The following is a 21,224-nucleotide window of genomic DNA, read 5'->3' on the forward strand; positions in this document are numbered from 1 at the left end:
AACTTGAAAAATAGTTGTCCAAAACTGGTTATCGACCAGTCAACATTTTCAGTACATTATTCTCAATTTAAAAAGTCGATGAAATGTATGCCGTACCATTTTTAAGTTTCAAAAAAAAAACTAAGTTGAGAGGTAGGTAAAAACAAAAAAAAAATTGTGAGAAATTGAGATGAAATTGTATAAAAACATAAGTGGTTCACGATAAGTTGATCACCCTGAACATACCCACGTGTATCATTATATAATATATCATGTTAATATATACAAGGAATTCATATTCAAAGTGTACAGGGTGACCGCATACGGCAACGCAGTTTTACACAGATTAGATAAATTATTATCGTTATTAATAATAAATTGTAGATGTGTGTAGCAATTATCTAAAGTAAAATCTAATATTATACACCGGATTAGACCAGACCACACTGCAAACAGTATAATATACTTGTCTATGACTGCAAACGCGACGATTTCACTGAGCGTGGAGTCCCGGGTCAGTCGTTGAATCAATAAAGCGATGCCCTTATTGAAATAATAATTACATTGATAATAAAATAATATGATATTTATTTCAGGTGAATTATGTGTACTGTACAGCATACATTACGTAATATCGCCCTCTCTCCCCCACACTTCTCAGTGCTTCTTCATCGCCACAACCTTCTGCTCGACCGGTCAGTTAACAGTATCTATGCGACAGCCAGACGTCGCGGTCAGCACGTGTGCGCATCAACGTGCGGGGAATACCACCGTTTATCCTTTCCATACCAGCGTAGTGATCTAGGTATTTTATTTCGGTATATATTATAGATCCTTGAAATATATATATATATTTTATTCGCGGTAACCAAACCAATAATTAATACTATATAATACGCGACAGCCAATGGGCAACCAAGAGGAAAGAAAACCGTTGCTGGGCGGAAGGAACAACAATGGAGATGCCACTGCAAAGTCCCACTACTTGAGTCTGGTGAGTTTGACATTTTTGATCATGTTTTCATGTTACCGCACCTCTCTCATTTGTTATGATGCATCACTTAATGATTATTGTGGAAAACATTATAGTCTATAATATGTGTCAAACTCTTCACTATTAATATTAGGCGAAAATTTACAAATTCCACCCATATTTAACCGTTAGATTAGGTATATTTTGTCGTAAGGCTTGTTACAACAAACAATTAAATAAAAACCGAATGAATGCCTAAAGAATTTACTTAAACGGTTAAATACAGCATTGTCCGATTCCTATAGTTCCTATACATACTTAAATGATATATTGATATACCTAGCTAAGTATTACGAATGGTAACGAAATATAATATAAACTACGCATTAGATAGGTACACGAATAACCTCGGTACTTATTGGTAGATACGACTTAATTTATTTATATGAAATAACGCCAAGAAACTAGATATTATGTGTTATTACTATATTATGCAAATTAATCAATTATCATTTACCTAATGTGCATCTAGAATCCGTGATTTTCATTATAAAACAAATTAAAAATGATTACTTATAATATTATATACTTTCTAATCACTAGCAACTGATGATTACAAACATGACCATGCCAAGATTTACATAATTATTATATAGTACATTATTTGTTATAACTTCAACAATTGTTGATATAAATGGTAATATTCCGACAGTTTTACTTGGGTTAAATTTGCAATTAAAGTCAATTAAATATATTTTTAAGTTATGAGCTTATTTCAATTACCTAAAAACGTTTAGATGCTTTTCAACACGTCAAATATTATGAATACTAATTACTATAAAATAGTTGATTATAATAAAACAAATATCAATACATAAAACATACACTGGAATAATTTAACATACAAAATGACATAACATAAAAAAAATAATATATAGGTACAATTTACTATCTCTAAAGATATTAAAAAAAAAAGTTATCGTGTAAACACAAAAAAAATATCACTCGAAGAACCTCCCCTATGTGAAAATCGTGGTATCCATGTATCAGTTAAGTATTTACCAACTGAATTAAAAAAAATATCAAGAAAAACACAATAGATCACTCTCCGTATGTCATCGCAGTCATTGCACATCTCAAAAGCTATTTGTCCAAATCCGTCGTACATAAACAAACGACACTTCAATTTTTAAAAGCCACCGGTTTAGTCAAACAACTATACAAATCAATTGTATACTAAATAGTTTTAATAATTGTAAACTATTTCGTACGTATTTAAAATTCAAGAATTTGTTTTATGTTATACGTTAGCACTATTATCAACTATTATTTACTATTGATCAACTACCAATTTTTTAAAGATTTGTTAAGTTATAACGATTAATAACACATCTAAAACGATGTGTTAAATAAATTCATATGTATATAACTTAATTCCTATAACGACGTACAGAAATTACATTGTAAACTATAGTCTATCAAAAAAAAAAAAATCAAAATTTGATTACTATGCATCTTAAATTTAAACGTTAACAATTATACCCTAAATGCTGAAGAAAACACAAATTAACCTAAACTTAATTTGGCATGATCAAAATGAATAAAACAATTATCCTATCATGTGTTGTCAATCGTAAATTAAATAATTATTTTTTAAACTTACTTTCCAATTGATGTCTAAACTCGGCTGTTTTTGCACTAAAAATAATTTAACTGTTTAAAAAATATACATACAAGTATGTACTTTTGTCTAACAAAAAAAAAACCGAATTTTTTCGAGTTTTAACAAATATATTTCTTCCGTAGCACTCATTATATTTTATTATAACTTTGTTTAATTTTCTTAAAAAAATATGCACTATTTAATCAAAATTCCTACGTGTTCAGTGTTTGACATATTATACTTCCAACTTTTAGTCGACAATATTCATATTCATTTATTGTTACTTTAACACCATTGGCAGGGTTTGCCTGCGATTATCTTATTCCTGTCCCCAGACGGGTCTCCCTACGTGGAGAGAATCTATTGGATGATACCAGGAGTCTTTTTATATTCCACGTATGTCCCAAGCAGTATTCCGATTTCTGAATAAATCGTATTTAATGGAAATCTTGAGATAATCTCAAATTTGATTCCTGGATGAGATTTATTGTACAAGAATAATTATTCTTGTACAATCAATTTATGGAAGAGATTATGAAGGGTTATGTATTCTTGTTTAATCTACTACTGTCTACTCCAAGCATAATTACATTGTCACCACTGACCACAGAAATGTACTTGTATATATATATATATATATATATAAATGTATAATCACTTGTATTATGAAAACCTCAAAACTCTAATTATTATTTATAATTGATTTAGAACTCTAGAAGAATTAATTTGATTAAGATGTCCTTCATTTTATCTTTAGTGGAAAAAGTTTTGATTTAAAAGGCATTTTCTGGAATAATTCTACGGAAAAGGAAACTGTGAAACACTCAAATTTGTACTTTAACAACATACAAATAAACATAATATGCACTTAACTATGTTCAAATCGCAAAAAAAAATTCATCAATAAAATTGCTGGTAATAGATTATTTATAGTTTGTATCAAAGCGTTTTCTCAAGTAATTTATACATTTTCCCCTTAGACGTGTGACCCAACCTTCTTAAAGTGTCCGGAGTAGGTATATTATCATTTGTCGATATTGATATATTATTACTACACCGATACTGATAGAAGCTATACAACAGCTGCACCTAAACTAATATTGGTTTATATTACATATATCTAACACCAGCATGATATGACTTCAATGGTTTCTGAGATCATTTACTTACCTATAATTTCACCTGTAATATAATTACTTAAATTACTCGTGTAATAAAAATATATCAGTATACCACTGAAGCATGGCAGTTTTTATCAGTATTCACCTTGTGCTTTTATTACTAGAAATAAAAAAAGAACAGTACAGTGTAAATCGGTATAGATGTAGTTAGCGATTTTTAATTCAATCGCAGTCCACAGATTCCCCCAGCTTATCTGAAAATGAAAAAAATGTATATCCAATATCCCAAATCTGTAAAAATCGATTAAAAATCATAGGCGCCCCCTGAATTTTTACCAGGCACCCTTGAACTAGATAGCTAATATGGAATAGGTACGTTAGGTCAAAAAGGTCCGTCATTTGGTGTTTATAATTTCACACTATCCCTGTTAACGGGGTATGTAAAACTAACAATGTAATAATTATAATCAAAACTGAATTCTTTAGGTGTATATTATATGGTATACACCATAGAGACGTCTAGTTTCAAAACACTGTATTACATTGTATGTAAAACTATAGTTGAATATCAAAGATTAAAGATTATAACTAACTCCAAACCGTGTAGGGAAAATCTTGATTGGTTTTTAAATCACCCATCGAAGAAATTATTAGATGTTTGTGAACATTTTCAAAAATTGCTTTTAACACTTTTTGAAACTAGACGCCTCATATATAGGTGTATAAGTGTACCTATGTCACTCATGTTTTGTTATTTTGTAGTTATTTGTTATTTTTCCTATTTTGTTGGAATCTCTAAGTATAGGATTCTCCAAAATTGCATTAACTAGGATTTCACTGTAAAATTACTAAAAATAAACAATTTTTTCCCAAAATTATTTTAACATATTAAGTACCTAAATAATTTTTAAATTTAGACCAAAATATTTAGTGCCGAGTGAACTAAAAAATATAAATTAAAAATTGCTTTACGTTATTACTTATTTTTTAAAAAATTGTTTATTTTTTTTTAAATTATGTAAAATTGTTTTTCGTAATTTCACAATTGATTTATAATTAGATTATAAAAAAAAATGTTCATCTATGTCCATCTTCATGTTAAATAAAATATGAAAAATCGCTTATGAAATATCTTTAATGTGAAGTAAAATGTTGGTCAAAACATTGACAAATACCTAAATATTTATAGAGCTATAATTATACTTTTAACTCAGATTTCTTGTTTTCAAAATAAGAGTGTAATATAATTTTATAAAATTTAATGAAATTGATTTCGATAAATCATTGGCAATTTGTTTGTTTTTTGTCTTTTGAAAAAAAAATAGGTTTTTAACACGCCGGAGGTTTCTTTGTGTCAACGAAGAAGTATTAAATTTTTTTCCAAACGTCGATTTTTATCAATCGACCTTTGAATTATGAAAGTAGATTATACAAGCCAAATATCTACCAAATTAAATATTGACAAATGTTGAAGGAACCTATGTATATAAAAAAAGAGATTATATTATAATTATATTTTTTAAGATAATACAATACTGATTGTGTGTACAGTATAAATCATAGTCATAATACGTCTGTATTTCAGAATAATAATATTAGTTAAGCGCAGTTATATATATATATAAAAAATGAGTATTTATAAGTATTATAACTATTGACAACAAATAAGTTCTCTTATGACTTTAATCATCACATTCCTGGTTCGTACTTGTAATTTATTCTTAAGTCCAAAGTCCGTGCGCTCGGTTTAATTTGTCTGTTTGTATAACTATTATGATATACTAATAAGTTGATAACTTATTTACTAGATTAAGATTTAGGAGTAATTTTAATTTGTTCGTATTCCGTTTTTCGAATCTGTTCAATTGTTGTAATATCAGTAAAAACCGTGAAGCGAAATTATTCTTGAAAAGATTAATCTCTCAATGTTTGATAGTAGCGTTAACGAATTCTGTCGGTGAACGCATTCTAAATACACACAGATAAATTATTAATGATCGTGTATTATCGATTATTAGTGTATTAACACTATTGAAAATATGCGTTTTAATTAATTTAGGTAGGTATCGGTTTTAAACGGTAGGTAGGTATACGATTTAAAAATGGTGTATATCAATGAAATGGGATTTTCTAACGTTAACGGGTGTTAACACTTAACACATATATTTTTACTTTTATTTGAAATTTCGAAAAATGTGTTGTTGATACTTCTTTATTTTGAAGCTACAGACCACCAATTTTTCCACCTTTCAAAAATGTCGATAAACTCGTCATTCGCCAATATAATGTTTAATACAGCTAATGTTTAACTAATTATTAAAAAAAACTATTTTCCTGTATTTAAATGAATTTTAATTTGCACCAACCGTGTACCAATTACACATAACATATTTTCTAAATAACGTGCAAGTTTAATGACTCTTCAAGAGGGGAATCCTCTTAAACTGAGGTTCATAGGCTCCACTGATCCCCCCCCCCCCACGTACATTGTGAGATCAAATCCAGACTACCTCAATATTTAAGTCTAGATTTTCTTGGTCAGCATTGGTACACACCTATGTACTTGGTCAAGCTTCATAGTCGGGGAAAATTTTGAAAGTAAGTTATTGGAAATCTAAACCAATTTTTTAGCTTTGATACGAACCTAGAAGGTGTTCAGTTTAAAATGACGCGTGTTTGTGCTTTTTGTGTCTGTACTCTATTTTTTATTCACTGATTTACTCGATCAAAAACTCTATAGATGACAAATAGTGTTTAGTATTGGTATTAGTACGGAGGGATAAAAGTTAAATCATCTATCTCTCTGGGTAGATGAGATTGACGGCTAATAACTGTTTGCAATAATGTTTGTGTTTTAATTACAGGACCAATCCAGGGATCCGATCGCGTTTGCTGGTACTACGGATTTGTCCAATCAGCAGAGTATTACATACACATGGACCAACATGAATGTCCATACGAAAAACGGCAAAAGTCGAAATATTTACCAGACGATGGCTTCCTGTTGTTCGAACAACTCCAAGCACAAATTACAGAAAAAGCAAATTTTAAAAAACGGTAAAAAATGTATTATAAAATATTAAAATTGGTTCTCCAACTGGGCGATCCTAAAAGGCTCGTTGGTCAACTCTCTGAAACCCAATAGGGGGGGTACTATCACTACACATTGTGTTTATATTTTACGTATACACCTGTATTATTCATCAACTGGATGAATAATAATAATTGTATAAATAACATTATAATAATTATTCCGTACGATTTGTTTTGTTGTAGCAATAGTAATAACGGTGTTTATTTTTTTTATATATATATTATGTTGTAGTGAGTGGTTCTGCGCACCCCGGAGAACTATTGGCTCTAATGGGCTCTAGCGGAGCTGGGAAAACTACCCTACTAAATTCCTTAACGTTCAGGGGCGATCGAAACGTCGAGGAAATGGGCACAAGAGCCATCAACGGCATGCCTGTTAATGCAAACACATTGGCAGCTGTCTCTGCGTACGTCCAACAACATGACTTATTCATCGGCACTCTCACCGTCAGGGAACATCTGACGTTCCAAGTACGACCTAAGTACCTTAGTATAATAATTACATTTATACTGTAAAACGTATTCGGTACCTATCCCCCCAACAACTGTACCGCCGGATACCAGATATAATTAAAATTAAAGTAAAAAAAGCTCCAAATACGATTGAAAATACTGTTTAAACTCACAGAGTTAAGTACACAAGCTGTCGTGGGTTCGAAAAAACCGAAATCATATCTTATTTTTACATATAATTATTTCAACTGTGGTAATTTTCCCCGTTTTTTCTATGAAATTTCCCCAATTTTTTTTTTTTTTGTTTTACTAAGCGTTTTCATGGCGATCCCAGTTTGAAATTTACACACTTTATGTAAAATTATCTCAGCTTTCTGAAAAATATATTAGAAAAATTCACAAATTTTCCAGAAAAAATACCACATGTGATCCAAATTCCAATTAAGTTTGTATTCAAACAAAAAATTTCTATTGAAAGCTGGTGGATTTTAAGGGGTTTTATATAGGCAATATTTAAGAAAAAAGTGGTCTTAATCAATTTCGACCATGTAAATTTATTTTCCGGATAATTTGTATAAACTTTAGAGTATAATTTTTAACGTATATAATTTTTTCTACCAGTAAGTCATTTTTTTTCTTACAAAAAACCTATGTAAACCTAAAAGCCTGACAAAATTACGCCTTTTGGATTTTAATTCTGTACACATATTTGAACTCGTCGGCCTTTTTCTAGTTTATTGCGGAAATAGAATTTTGAATAATTGTTACGTTTACTTAAAATAAAAAACCAATAATAGAGTACTACAAATTTGAGAAATTCAAATAAGATTTAAACACAATTTTAATTAAAATATCACAAACCAATTCCCACAATAACCTAGACAAGAGGCCGATAAATTAAAATCTTTTTACTGAATTGAAATTGGACCATCCTACTTGGGCTTAATTTTGTCAGGCTTTTAGGTCTCAAATGTCAAAAAAACTTACTGATTTCAAACCCCTATAAGTTCAAATTCATTCTATGTTTTTTTTGTGCTCTTAAATAAATTGATTATGAATCATGATGATATTTTATTGAAAATTACAGGCTCTAGTTCGGATGGATCGACATATACCGTACGAAAAACGGATGGCTCGCGTAGAAGAAGTCATACAAGAGGTACACCTATTTAATATCATAGTGGCATGGCATATTACAGAGTTTGATCAAGTTTATGTGAACAAATCGAGTACAATTTAAAAATTGTTCATTTTTATTGTAAACGTTTAACCATCAGATTTGCATAAAACATTAAAAATGTAATAGATCATACAAATTGCATTTACACGTGTCTTAACATTCAATATTATTATTGTAACTATTGTCTTTTCGTCATGATTTTAATTTTGTGCCTGAATTTTATAGCTATCGTTAAAGAAGTGTGAAGATACAATAATCGGTGTAGCTGGAAAAATTAAAGGATTATCAGGTGGCGAAATGAAACGTCTATCTTTTGCTTCAGAAGTACCTATACTTTTTAATGAGACTTCCTTTGGATATGCACTTGGAGATGGAGACTATAGCGTTAAAATATGCTTAATGTTTTCCAGGTACTCACCGATCCACCTTTGATGTTTTGCGACGAACCCACGTCAGGACTGGACTCGTTTATGGCGCAGAATGTGGTTAGTGTACTCAAGTCGATGTCGACCAAAGGCAAAACTATCGTGTGCACCATTCATCAGCCTTCTTCTGAAGTTTACTCCATGTTCGACAAGATACTTCTATTGGCCAGCGGCCGGACCGCTTTCTTAGGCACGCCCAACGAGGCTATAGAGTTTTTCAAAATGTAAGTACACATGTTCATGGAATATATCTTCCCTTTTTTTTGAGGAACCGGTCTAATAAAACAATATCGTTTTCAAGGCTCGGCGTCACCTGTCCGAAAAATCACAACCCTGCCGATTTCTTTATACAACTGTTGGCCGTGGTACCTACACAAGAAGTGGCTTCGTACGAGACCATCGACACCGTTTGTGAAGCGTACGAGAATTCTAAATACAAACAAAACATGATGGATCATCAGCACGATTTGACTGCCATGAAAAAAGTATTATTATCATTATAAAAATCAATGAAATTTATTTATGACAGATGTTGTTGTGAATTGTTGTAGAATACATTAGACTTGAGTCCCCAAAGGTTGGCCAATCGTTCGCCTTACAAAGCCACGTGGCTCGAACAGTTCTCGGCTGTGTTTTGGCGGTCTTGGTTGAGCGTCAAGAAAGAACCGACCATAACCAAAGTCAGAATCGTACAGACAGTGGTAAGAGCAGAGAATTGTCAAAAAAGTGATGATCGACCCGTTTAATTTCTGTAACATGTCGCAAGTACTTGCCTTATATGATTTTTTTTTTTGCAGATGGTAGCAAGTTTGATAAGTTTTATATTCTACAATCAGCATCCGGATCAGGACGGCGTTACGAACATCAACGGTGCGCTGTTTATGTGTATATCGAACATGACTTTTCAAAACGTTTTAGCCGTTATAAATGTGAGTGGCGTTTTGATTTGTGTAAGCACACACTATTTATCGTGTCTTACTTATTACAATTCGTTTTAGGTATTCTGTTCAGAGCTTCCAGTGTTTATGCGTGAACATCACAACGGCATGTACCGAACAGATGTTTACTTTCTGTGCAAAACGATAGCCGAAGTGCCTATATTCCTGGCCATTCCAGTAATATTTACTGCCATCATGTACTATTTAATCGGTCTCAACCCTAAACTGATACACTTTCTTACGGCCGTTTTGATTATAACTCTAGTTAGTCTCGTAGCAGTTTCCTTCGGTGAGTGCTTAGGTCTTCTTCTTTATTAGAAACGATTAAACCAATAATCGTTTTAGTGAGCATTTAATGAAGCAGTCGATACAAATAATTTCTTTGCCTAACCCCTTGTATAAACATGACATTCTATTAATAGATACACAATTTGTTGTATTCCGATAGAAATAATGTTAATTAATAATTCTAATTAAATCTAATTATTTTACAGGTTATTTAATATCGTGTGTGAGTGGCAGTATATCAGTTGCTTTGTCAATAGGACCCACTATTGTTATACCGTTCTTGCTATTTGGTGGTTACTTCTTGAACGTTGGGTAAATCCTAATATAATATATTATATATATATATATAGGGTGGTCCTTAATTTTTTTTCTTTTTAGAAAATTTAAATAGATGCCTCCCAAAAAGAGGAATATTTTTTCACAATTTGAACTTGACAAAAATAAAGGACCACCCTAATATATATATTTTTTTTATTAAAACATGAACAAGACAAAATTTTAAAAAAAAAACTGTTTATCGCTTTAATAGTATATACAAATAATATTAGTTATTAACACCAATTGTTTTTGTAGTTCGATTCCCCCTTACTTCCGGTGGTTGAGCTTCTTTTCATGGTTCAAGTATGCCAACGAAGGACTTCAAATAAATCAGTGGGCTGATATCGAAAGAATTCAGTGTAATAGAGTAAACACCACTTGTCCTCGAACTGGTCACGGCGTCTTAGAGTCAAATAATTTTCTAGAGGTAAAAAAATAACTATGTACACATTATTGTTAAAAATTAATTTTATTTCAAGTTAGACATTTAAAAGAGAATTTGATTATTTTTGCATAAAACAAGAAATTTGATAGTCATTGAAAACCTTACAATTTTAAATATTTAAGTTTTCTCTTCTATATAACAATGCACAATACAATTAAAATATTAGTTTTTCAAAACGCATGGTTATGTGCAATATTAGATTACGTAAAGTGTAAGCTTTGGATTATATAAATATATTAATTAAGGTTACTGTTCATTAGTTTGAAATTACTGATACTGCACTGTATCCACTTAGATTTCATTAAATTATGTTACTAAATGTATTTAAATATAATCTGATAATATTTTAATTTACATTTTCTAGTCGGATTTCTTTATGGACATAATTCTACTGTTCTGTTTGATCTTCATATTTCGGATGTTGGCATTTTTGGCCCTTCTTGTCCGAACAACAAGAAACAAATGAAATGTACATTGGACAATGTTTTACGAATGTTATTGAAAGTGAACTGGGCATTGTCATAAGATAACATCATTGTTATTCGTTAATTATTTTTATTTACGTATTATTTATTGTTAAATACACGCAAATTTTATACTTATATTGTATATAAATATTTTATTAATTGTGAAAGTTTATATTTTTATCCTAAACATTTTACAACACATATCTAGATATTATAATAGCATACACTAGTTATAAACATCAAAATAACGTGATTAACGTTTATCAAGTATTCAGAAAAAATAATAATAATGGACAGTTACCTACACAATGTACTCTACATATCGAAATTGATTTCAAAATTTCCCTCAAATTTTATGCAATAACCCAAAATGTCTATTTTGTTTAATAATAATACATTGTATAGATAAAGTATATTAAAAAATCAATGGAATGAGGAAACCATATTTTACTTTAATGCACGTTTTCATTTAATAATAAAAACTATGTCAATATTTTAACATCTAAGCATATAGTTTTAACGCCAGAGACGGTTATAATGTTTTGTTGTAAGTTATTGTTATTATTATTACTGTACCTCATCTAAAAATAATTATGTAACAGTAGTTTTGGCAAATGACACATACGCCTCACTCTATAAACAGTATTAAAGATTAATTAAATATATATTTTAAGAAATTCAACTAGAAAAAAAAGTGATGACACGTTACAATGAAATAAAGATACAAAAAAAAATATCGAATAATTTCAACATAAATTGCATGTATATTGAAACAAATGAGTTTCAATAAAAGTTCAATAATTTGTTTTTGAGAAAAGTAAACTGTCATATAAATATTGACATTTTTATTTGAGAGGAAGTTTTTTTTTAAATGCATTTCAGACACTCAATTCGGTATTTTACTCGATAGATAGAGATAGCTAAATTAATAAGTTAATTGTCAAACAAATAGTTTAAGAACAAACGATCAGCAGAAACAACGCTAGAAACACTTAAACACATAATTTTATACTTACTGTGATGGTCTAGTAGTGATATACGTTGGTATGATTTGAAGTGGTATACTTTATGCAAACTTCCGGATAGTTCAGCCGCCAATCGAGGATATTCATTTCTTTAACGTTCTCACAGAAATTGACATCCATCAATTTTAACCGCTTACAATTCTGTAAGAACCTAGAACAAGCATCAGCTGTAATTGCTCTAAGACCGACTAGATCTATTTGTTCCAATAAGGGACAGTTATCAGAGAATGCAAACAGATCTCGGTCGCATACACCTCGCAAAGACACAATAATAATCTTCTTAAGATTTGGACACGCTTTCGCCAAACTCACAAGACTGTCGCCAGGAATACTTAATCCCAAACTAAAAAAAAAATATTGGTAATAATAATAATCATTATACCATGCAATTTTTTATTTTGAATAACAAATACTAACCACCATCCAAGATCGATTTCTTCGAGTTTAGAACAAGCTGTCAAGAATCGTAGTCCATTTGGTGACAAAGTGTAACTTTTCCAAAAATCTACAGACACAAGTTCTGTGTTCCAAAAAGCCAAAGTAAACGCCACTCGATCCATAGTTTCAATTTTTTTACAAGATCCTAATCAAAGTAAACTCAGAAATATTAAAAAAAAAAAAATGATTATACATTTTTCAGTTTTAAAAATAATTACCTAAGTTTATGTGTTTCAATCTAGGTGTATGACGCAGAATGGATTCTAATGCTTTCACGCTAACATTAGTCCGATAAAAGTCAAATCGTTCAATTTTCGGAAAACACAGCATACAATTAAACTCAAATTCGATTGAGGTGCAGTTTCTTAAACTTAATTCTAATAATACCACAAAAATATAATGGTTGTAATTACAATTACAATAATTTAAAATACAACATACCTTTGAGATTAGGGCAGTATAAGCTAATGGCAGTTAACACGGTTCCTTTGACAAATCCACAGCTGTCCAATCGCAAATGTGTAAAATTGATTCCGCATTTTTTAATGAAACTAACAAATTGTCAAAAATTATTTAATAACTAATCAATACGTGGAAATTATTATTGATCAACAAACACCAACCAGTTAAACTCCGTACTAGTTATTCCATTAGTTATGCCGCACCATGACAAATCCAACATTGTTAGTCGAGTACAATAAGGTTCTAATGAAGTTAACATTGAATATGAAAATGAAGACCAATATGGCTGAAAACCAAGTATATACATATGGTTCAAATAGGTTTACACTATTACGACACTAAAAGTAAATAAACTCACTTTTAAATTTATTTCAGTGTACAAAAATTCGTCTTTACAAATATCATTGAACCGTTTACAAACAGCCATACATCTACGCAGAGATTTTAAATCCAAGTATGAAAATATTTGCAGCAATGTTTCATCCTGCGAATTACAAAATATTACTACCTTATGTGTTTTTTAACTTATAAAAAACAAAAACATACGGGTAATTGAGATATGAGATCGACATTTGGCGCTTTGCGGCATTCGTTTTCTAATTCTTCTATGTTTTTTATTAATTTTAAAAAAGGATCTAAACTTGTTGAAATGGGCATCTAAAAATTCAATGAACACATGAGCAATGCAAATACATAATCATATGATACCCGATCACAATATTATATTACTTTGGGCACACTCGAAGATACACTAATTTCCGAAGCATCTTGATTATCATCAAAAATATAACCTGCCAAAGATGGTGTAATTGGAGGTTTTGTTACACGGATTACACCATCTTCTGGGTAATTTATAATACCCCCTAAAGAAACGGCATCCAACTCCGTGTAGTACTCCAATTGTGTATGATTAAACTCGATACATATTTGCCTAAAATCAAAATTTCAGTTTTAAAATGTATAATTCTTCAATTACCACATTTATACCATACTTGATACGTTCTCCTATGAAATTTATTGGCGGAGTGAACAATCGAGATTGTCGTAGGCCGTTACAATTTTGAGGCATGCCTTCCCATAACAATTTCCACGCTTTCGTATCTGGTTGGTCAACTACTTTACCTGATATACGAACAACTGATCCTGGTGTATATGTTTCAAAAATGGAAATTACCATGGGAATGACGGGTATGTCAAATGACAAAACTAAATTAAAAACGAAAAGGTATTTAAAACAAAAAACCTTAGAGATTACTTATATGATGATTAATATTACTTATAAAATCTTCACTCTTAATTTTATCTGCATTTTGTGGCATTATTATACATTTTCTAGATGGAGATTGCTCTTTCCATGGACCATAAGATCTCTGAAAAATTAATTAAGTAACTATAATTATAAAAGTAAATTCTATTTTTAGTTTTTAATTAACAATTTGTTATTTCCTATGTATAATACAGCATGAAAGATAGACTCACAGAACGTTATCATATTATCCCTACACGACACTAAAGAAAGCATACATTGCATCTCACAGAATTATGAAATGTTTGTTGTTGCAATAATAAATTGTTTAAATTACCATGACATAGGATTGTGGAAAATCTCCATAATTGGGAAATTTGCTCGGCTTGCCTGTAAGGTTGCTGGCTGTGTATGATATACTAATGTCGCTACCGTACTGCGAGCTAAAGTCAACAACCTCAGATGCAAACTGAAACACGAATCCATCCATTTCATGACACTGTTGGTTGTTTAGGTCTGCATAAGTTCTCGTGTAGTCAATATAAGACTTGCACAACTTCTTCAGATCGGCCAAATTGAAACCGACCTGTTCTTCGGTCATGACGATTTGATCAACACAACTAAACAATGTCAAATTACTAGTAAAAAATGATTTTGTGAACACATTTTCATAAAAGTGAACACCACATAGGTAACTAAGAGTTAAAATTTAAATTGTTATTAAATTACTAATCCTATTATTCCTAAATCTATATTAATTTTACATTATTAAATATTAAATACAATACGATTTTAACCAATGATGATAAGTAATGATAACTATAAATGTTTAATCACGGTACCTATAAAAGAAACAAGTAGGGGAACTAGGGCTCATCTTGTGCACCGCAGCTGCTATAGATAAAATGGTTCCGTAACCATGGTTGTGTGGTTTGTATCTAGCTGTATTTCAATTAGAAAATAAAAAATTTCAAATTAACATTTTCTAATGCCCACGATAAATAATTAAAGATTTCTTGACTCACTGGTTCACTTTATAGAAAAAACAAGTTGGGAAGCTCAGGAAAAAAACTTTTTATCGCCGTAAATTGGTTGACGGAAAACATAAATGTGTTCTGACAAAGACAAAATGTAATAGCTATAAGTAACTTGAAAAACAAGGCTACTAATGTAAATTTCCACAATTTGACTTATATTTAAATTTAAAATGGCTTATAATTTGGTATACTTCCTACCTTGCGTTCTTGGACATTATTATTTGGTACATTTAATAATTATTCAAACTGCACGATTTTTCAAATGTATATTACACGTTTTTTAATAACAATTAACATAATAGGTACCTGTTATAAGTTCAATATTTTATCAAATGAATTGTTAAAATAATTTAACCTTTGTAAGAGAAAAGGCAACGCGAATCACAAATTAAGTAAAAAAAATAATTAAAAGTTTGATCATTAATAAATAGGTTTTAAAACTAAATTATTATGCAATTCTCACACTATCTTTATAAATAAACCAGCAACATGTAAAACATCTTTGTGCATTAATATTTAATAGCTATACAGTTCACATGCACACCTAGATTTTGATCTGTAGCAACTCAAAAAGTTGGTTTTTTTTTTTAAATGATTTGTATATTCGAATTCTACAAACAAAGTTGCATAAACTAACAACAAAACAAATTTAAATTTATCTCGATTACCTCCAAAATATGGCGCTGTAGGTAAACATTTTGTAAAAATGACTAATCCTAAGACAAAAATCGTTTTATTCAAATAAACAGGTAAAATAATTTAACTTGAAAATAAGTTTTTCGGAATTCCTGAAAAAAAAAATGTGTTTTTTGTGAGTTGCTACAGTTTTGATCTAGATGTGCGATATCAGATTGATTATAATCAAATGTATATTTGATAATCAACGGTTATATCGTGATTGTTCAGTGACCACCATAGACCTAAAAAGAATTCTTATTAGGTCTATGGTGACCACAGTGGAGTGCGCTGCGCGGGGACTGTCTGCTACTGCTCAAGTGCTAACCCGTCGTACTCGCGTCACGACTCATGGTACCAGGGTCCAAGGAAAATCAACCCGTAGAAGGGCTCATTATCTTAATAACGCTGACTGTTTTGTTTAAATATTTTTGGCCGTACGACGAAGTTGTGCGTTATTGTTCGGACCCTGGTACACGAAATTTACAATCTGTCTAACGTCTCGCTACAACAATTGCGTATCTTGAGCGTTTTACAGGAGTTGTAACTTTTTTTTTTTTTTATAGCTAAATCGTTTTGCAGGGAAAATATGCAAGTATGATCAATTAAATCATACACTAGGTACACTTTGGCTGTATTGTCATATAGTTATTGTCAATAGAATAATGCAAGTATAAATAATAACACCTCAGCTATGTATCGAAACTAAAATAATTTTTTTAAACATGCCGGATGTTGGTCAGTTTTTTTTTACGGTCCCTTAAATTATGTTTTAGGCCGTGGGGAATGTATGTACGGCATAAGGGTAAATTGTATATGTGCTATAGCAAGTCTTATAATAGGTTTATAGATTTTTATTGTAATGCGTGATAAAATATTGTAATTGAAAAAATAAATTTCGAATAATCAACAGCATCTGCTTTGTTTTGCTTGTATCCGTAGACATCATATTCGTGCCATCTAAAAATATAAAAATACAATAATAATAAATAGAGTAACAAAAAAATGAAATATTATTTTACCGAAATTATTAAATGTATTGTTTTATCAGAATAATTTATGTTTAGTAATAGTGATATGGCTGAATATGTCTTGTTTGACTTTTGGTAAATTGTAACCTCTGTTAAGTGAATTATAATAAATCAATAATATTGATAATTTCTCTAAAATTCGTGTAAAAAGCCGGCACAGAGTGTTCAGCACTTAGTTTGGTCGGAGAGATCACAGGTTAATAGGAACTGTTATTTACAAACATTGGATAATAACTTGTTATAACTGAAGGTGATGAGATTGTTTTTTAAATAAACACTTCTGTGCAAGTCACTGAGGCTGTTGAATAGAAAAAATTGCTATTTTGTGGATTGTTAAAATATTTTAAGTTTTAGTTTAAGGAAAGTAAAGTTGACAATAAGATAGAGAATACAGCATATTACGTCATACTATTTAAAAAAAAGATTTCCTCGGTTACCTGTCAACTGGAGGAAGAACATTCTTCTTGAAAGATCCAACTAGATTCCCCGGTGGGTTGTAATTGCACACAAAATATATACAACCTCTTTTACTTATAGCTGCTCCTGTTCCCAACTCCTTACTGTCCTTCCAAATCATCTGACTGAAATAGTCTAAGTATGACAAAACACGGAATTATATATTTAATAGCACACTACTGTAACTGTAGAAAAAAAAGTGGGATATTACATTTATGATTTAAGGGGATTGAAAGCGGTGGTAGGTTTTTTTGGACGCTTTAAATCCTAACAAAATGATGTCTACTTAAGATGGTCCGATTTCAACTCTGTAAACATATTTAAGTTTATCGGCCTCTTTTCTAAGTAATTGTGAGAATCTATTTTTGATATTTTAATTAAAATCGTCTTAAATTATTTTTTTACTTACGAGCTTTGTTAGCGATAGCCATATGAGATTCCTTCCAGCTAAATTTTATAAATTGAATTCCGTTGTACCAGGTTTCTACTGCTAAATCACTGACGTTATTCAAAGATAATTTTATACTTGGATGTAAAAGCCAATATAGATTTTCGCCATTTGTATTGTTCTCTCTATGATATGCTTTGTCCTCCTCGGCCAAACGTTCAGCCCATTCTTGACTAAGTTGGTTAAGCTGTGATCATGGTAAAAAAACAAATTCAAATAAATTAAATAATACTTTACTTCGGAGAAAAAAATCTTGTCAATAAAAGTAATTTACTTGTGGGGAATTTTTTTAAAACAGTCGAATTTAATTTGAACTAGCTCAATGTTTTATTGATAGTTGCTGGTTTAAAGAAATAACATCTATTAACATTTCTTATTTAGAAATATAACGCGTTTGTTTAGTTTAGAAAAAGGCTGAGTAAAATAAACATACAAACACATAACTTTTAAAGTTACAAAAATAATTTCATTGAAAAATGAATACCCCATTATGAAATTAGTATTATACAAAGTATGTTAACCTCTTCACTGTTAATCAACAGTGGTACGCCGTGCTTTTTTCTATAAAAGTTGTGCTTGATCAAAGAGTTTTTTCTACACCTTGTTAACATATCACTCTGTGAATCTGTGTTTGTTTCTTTATTTGTCCCATTATTATTGGCTGTCTGGCGTTTATAAAGTGTTTTAGTCTTTATTATTTTGTTTATACCAGTAACACTGTCGGAATTACTTCGAAGAACATCATTCAAGTATATGATTAAAAAGAAAATTACTTTTACTAATTTGTTCATATTTTTTTATTAAAACGTTCCTTGTTATTTATTCTTCTAAACAAGCCTACCATGCAATAAAACCAGAAAAAAAAAATTTTAAGCGAAAAATAACAGATAATTGTAATTTATTAGAAAACTAAGACGATCACCATAGAAATTATTTTAATACGCTTTATTAGTTTTATTTAGTTGATATTTTATAACAATGTCACAATAATGATCTAATGTTATAGTAATATGATACAAATTTTATATTGTAAAATGTTGTTATACTAGTGGTAGTTTATTGTATAATACTACATAGATGATTGATAGAATGTTTTTATAATATTTTGTAGATAATAAAATATGTGAAGCCACTAAAATCGTGTAATACCCCGTTTATAACTTAATATCCATTTAATTTTCAAGAGAGTTTTTATATATTTCTTTGATGAAATATTCATTGATATTAAAACACACTTGTTAACGAAAAGAAAAAGTATAATAACCTACAACTGTGTTTTAAATTTTGTTTCTTTATTTGTCCCATCATTATTGGCTGTCTGGCGTTTATAAAGTGTTTTAGTCTTCATTATTTTGTTTATACCAGTAACACTGTCCGAATTACCTCGAAGAACATCATTTAGGCATATGATTAAAAAAAAAATTACTTTTACTGATTTGTTCATATTTTTTTTTATTAAAACGTTCCTTGTTATTTATTCTTCTAAACAAACCTACCCTGCAATAAAACCAGAAATAAAATTGTAACTGAAAAATAATAGAAAATTGTAATTTATTAGAAAACTAAGATGATCGTAGAAGTCTAATCAAAATTAACGTAGTTAATATTGAACGTAAATCATATTTAAAAATTATGAGTCAAACGTTAACTTCCGCTCTTGATAGAACTAATGTTTCAATTAGAAACGCAACCTACGTAGTAGCCGCAGTTGTAGCGCCAGCAGTGATAAATATAGCTACTGTGTCTGTTGGTAAATATATGATTTGTCGGGGTAGAATAATTAATAGGGAACAAATATCAAAATATATACAATCTTCTTTCAAATCTAATATTCCATTAATTGTCTATTGGAATGTTAAAATGTTACCCAGTTCAACTTCTAAAACATCCGTTGAGCGATTAGCTGTGCTAGTCTCCGGTGATGGGATCGTTTAACTTATGGGAGTTTCTATGCTTTCTGAATCTTCAGGTAAATCAGAAGCTACTTCTGTAATTGATTTTATAACAGAGTGGGAATCATAGAAATAAATATCCAGATTGTAATAAAAAAAGATCTTTTTAAAAAAATAATTCTAAAACCCGGGACGGGACGTGATGGAAACATTTCCATTTCGGAGATCAGTGTTGCCGACTAACAAAAATTAAATATTATGTTTATTATTACTTAAATAATTATAAACAGGACATAATTATCATTAATCATTCTACATAATTTATAAACTATTTATACAAAGAAGGGGAATATAACAAAAGTCGTTAATTCTACCTACATCTTTTTATATTACATCCCACTTACTACAGTCTAAACGGGACTTAGTATATTTAAATAAATTAAAAGACGGGGCTTGAAATACATAATTCTAAATGCCCCCCCCCCTCTACATTTTTATAACACACCCGACCCTCTAAGTACATTACTTGGGCGGCGGTAAATTGATTTAATCATATAAATTGTCAAACATGTGTATAGGTTTAAATATTGTTGTTTTAGAAATGTTTAACAAATTTTTTCTTATTTTCCCAAAATTTAAAAAAGTGCTGATTATTAGTTTTGGAAATAAGCTACTTAATTCATTGACTGAATAAATAAGTACTTCAATTCGATTTTATTTTTGACGGAAAAGTGAATCGGCGAGCTGCTGTCTTTAAAAAACCGAACGAATGTCGATCTTAAATTAAAATCTTTACAAATTCATAAGTGACGAACCAATTATTAAAAGTAAAAATTCAAACGACAATTTAAACATTACATTTTTTATCACCCGGTTAAAAATACATAAAAATATGTGTTTGTATTAAAAAAAAAAAAACAAAGTTGATAGTCTTATTACGTATAGTAAGGGATGATCTTAAACATTTTCAAAGTATTAAAGCATGTACCTACAAGTAAAAAAAAATAAGTGTCTTATTGGTTTTGTGATAAGTCTGAAAAATAAATTAACTAGAAAAAAAAGAGTCCTAATTACTGAATTATTAATTACGTATCACAGTTTAGCCTTTAACAATAAGATTTTGCAAAACATTACCAATAACTAACTCCTTAATAAATTGGAGGTATAATGT

At 30.0% G+C, this 21,224-nt stretch overlaps 2 protein-coding genes and 1 long non-coding RNA gene across 4 annotated transcripts; 1 reads left to right on the top strand and 2 right to left on the bottom strand.

Moving 5' to 3' along the window:
• The first annotated feature begins 679 nt into the window (after positions 1 to 679).
• On the top strand, positions 680 to 11,478 carry LOC126840259 (protein white). The gene is made up of 13 exons (XM_050575884.1): positions 680 to 973; positions 6,601 to 6,793; positions 7,062 to 7,300; positions 8,370 to 8,441; positions 8,688 to 8,786; positions 8,873 to 9,111; positions 9,189 to 9,372; positions 9,439 to 9,588; positions 9,685 to 9,816; positions 9,886 to 10,114; positions 10,320 to 10,425; positions 10,687 to 10,858; positions 11,241 to 11,478. The coding sequence occupies exons 1-13, from the start codon at positions 887 to 889 to the stop codon at positions 11,340 to 11,342; spliced, it is 2,004 nt and encodes a 667-aa protein (XP_050431841.1). The 5' UTR covers positions 680 to 886; the 3' UTR covers positions 11,343 to 11,478.
• LOC126840260 (F-box/LRR-repeat protein 4) lies at positions 10,608 to 15,304 on the bottom strand. 2 transcript variants are annotated; one of them, XM_050575885.1, is made up of 12 exons: positions 14,852 to 15,304; positions 14,545 to 14,638; positions 14,261 to 14,474; positions 13,998 to 14,199; positions 13,815 to 13,925; positions 13,627 to 13,752; positions 13,430 to 13,554; positions 13,248 to 13,357; positions 13,025 to 13,183; positions 12,786 to 12,951; positions 12,360 to 12,711; positions 10,608 to 10,852 (listed from the first exon to the last, which is right to left on the bottom strand). In XM_050575885.1, the coding sequence occupies exons 1-11, from the start codon at positions 15,113 to 15,115 to the stop codon at positions 12,369 to 12,371; spliced, it is 1,914 nt and encodes a 637-aa protein (XP_050431842.1). In that variant the 5' UTR covers positions 15,116 to 15,304; the 3' UTR covers positions 10,608 to 10,852; positions 12,360 to 12,368. The 2 variants fall into 2 exon arrangements, with proteins under 2 accessions (XP_050431842.1, XP_050431843.1); XM_050575886.1 differs by lacking the exon at positions 10,608 to 10,852 and adding an exon at positions 11,958 to 11,976.
• A 2,439-nt stretch (positions 15,305 to 17,743) lies between these two features.
• LOC126840861 (uncharacterized) lies at positions 17,744 to 19,585 on the bottom strand. Its single transcript, XR_007686104.1, has 4 exons — positions 19,430 to 19,585; positions 18,123 to 18,348; positions 17,925 to 18,021; positions 17,744 to 17,848 (listed from the first exon to the last, which is right to left on the bottom strand). It is a non-coding gene; the product is annotated as an uncharacterized LOC126840861 (long non-coding RNA).
• Positions 19,586 to 21,224: the final 1,639 nt, after the last annotated feature.

Source organism: Adelges cooleyi, unplaced genomic scaffold (genome assembly GCF_023614345.1).
Source record: "Adelges cooleyi isolate 19-005CV unplaced genomic scaffold, UGA_ACOO_1.1 ACOO_flye_CR_arks_rails_tigmint_CR_PRNA_376, whole genome shotgun sequence".
Taxonomy (NCBI): Eukaryota; Metazoa; Arthropoda; class Insecta; order Hemiptera; family Adelgidae; genus Adelges; species Adelges cooleyi.

Bases quoted from the DNA above. Each gene is read 5' to 3' on its own strand.
- LOC126840259 (XM_050575884.1), top strand. From the start codon at position 887: ATGGGCAACCAAGAGGAAAGAAAACCGTTGCTGGGCGGAAGGAACAAC. The intron at 8,787-8,872 runs GTACCTATACTT...AATGTTTTCCAG, and splicing joins GTCTATCTTTTGCTTCAGAA to GTACTCACCGATCCACCTTT. The intron at 9,817-9,885 runs GTGAGTGGCGTT...AATTCGTTTTAG, and splicing joins ACGTTTTAGCCGTTATAAAT to GTATTCTGTTCAGAGCTTCC.
- LOC126840260 (XM_050575885.1), bottom strand. From the start codon at position 15,115: ATGACCGAAGAACAGGTCGGTTTCAATTTGGCCGATCTGAAGAAGTTG. The intron at 14,200-14,260 runs GTATGGTATAAA...TTTTGATTTTAG, and splicing joins TTCATAGGAGAACGTATCAA to GCAAATATGTATCGAGTTTA. The intron at 13,358-13,429 runs GTTGGTGTTTGT...ACAATTTGTTAG, and splicing joins ACTAGTACGGAGTTTAACTG to TTTCATTAAAAAATGCGGAA.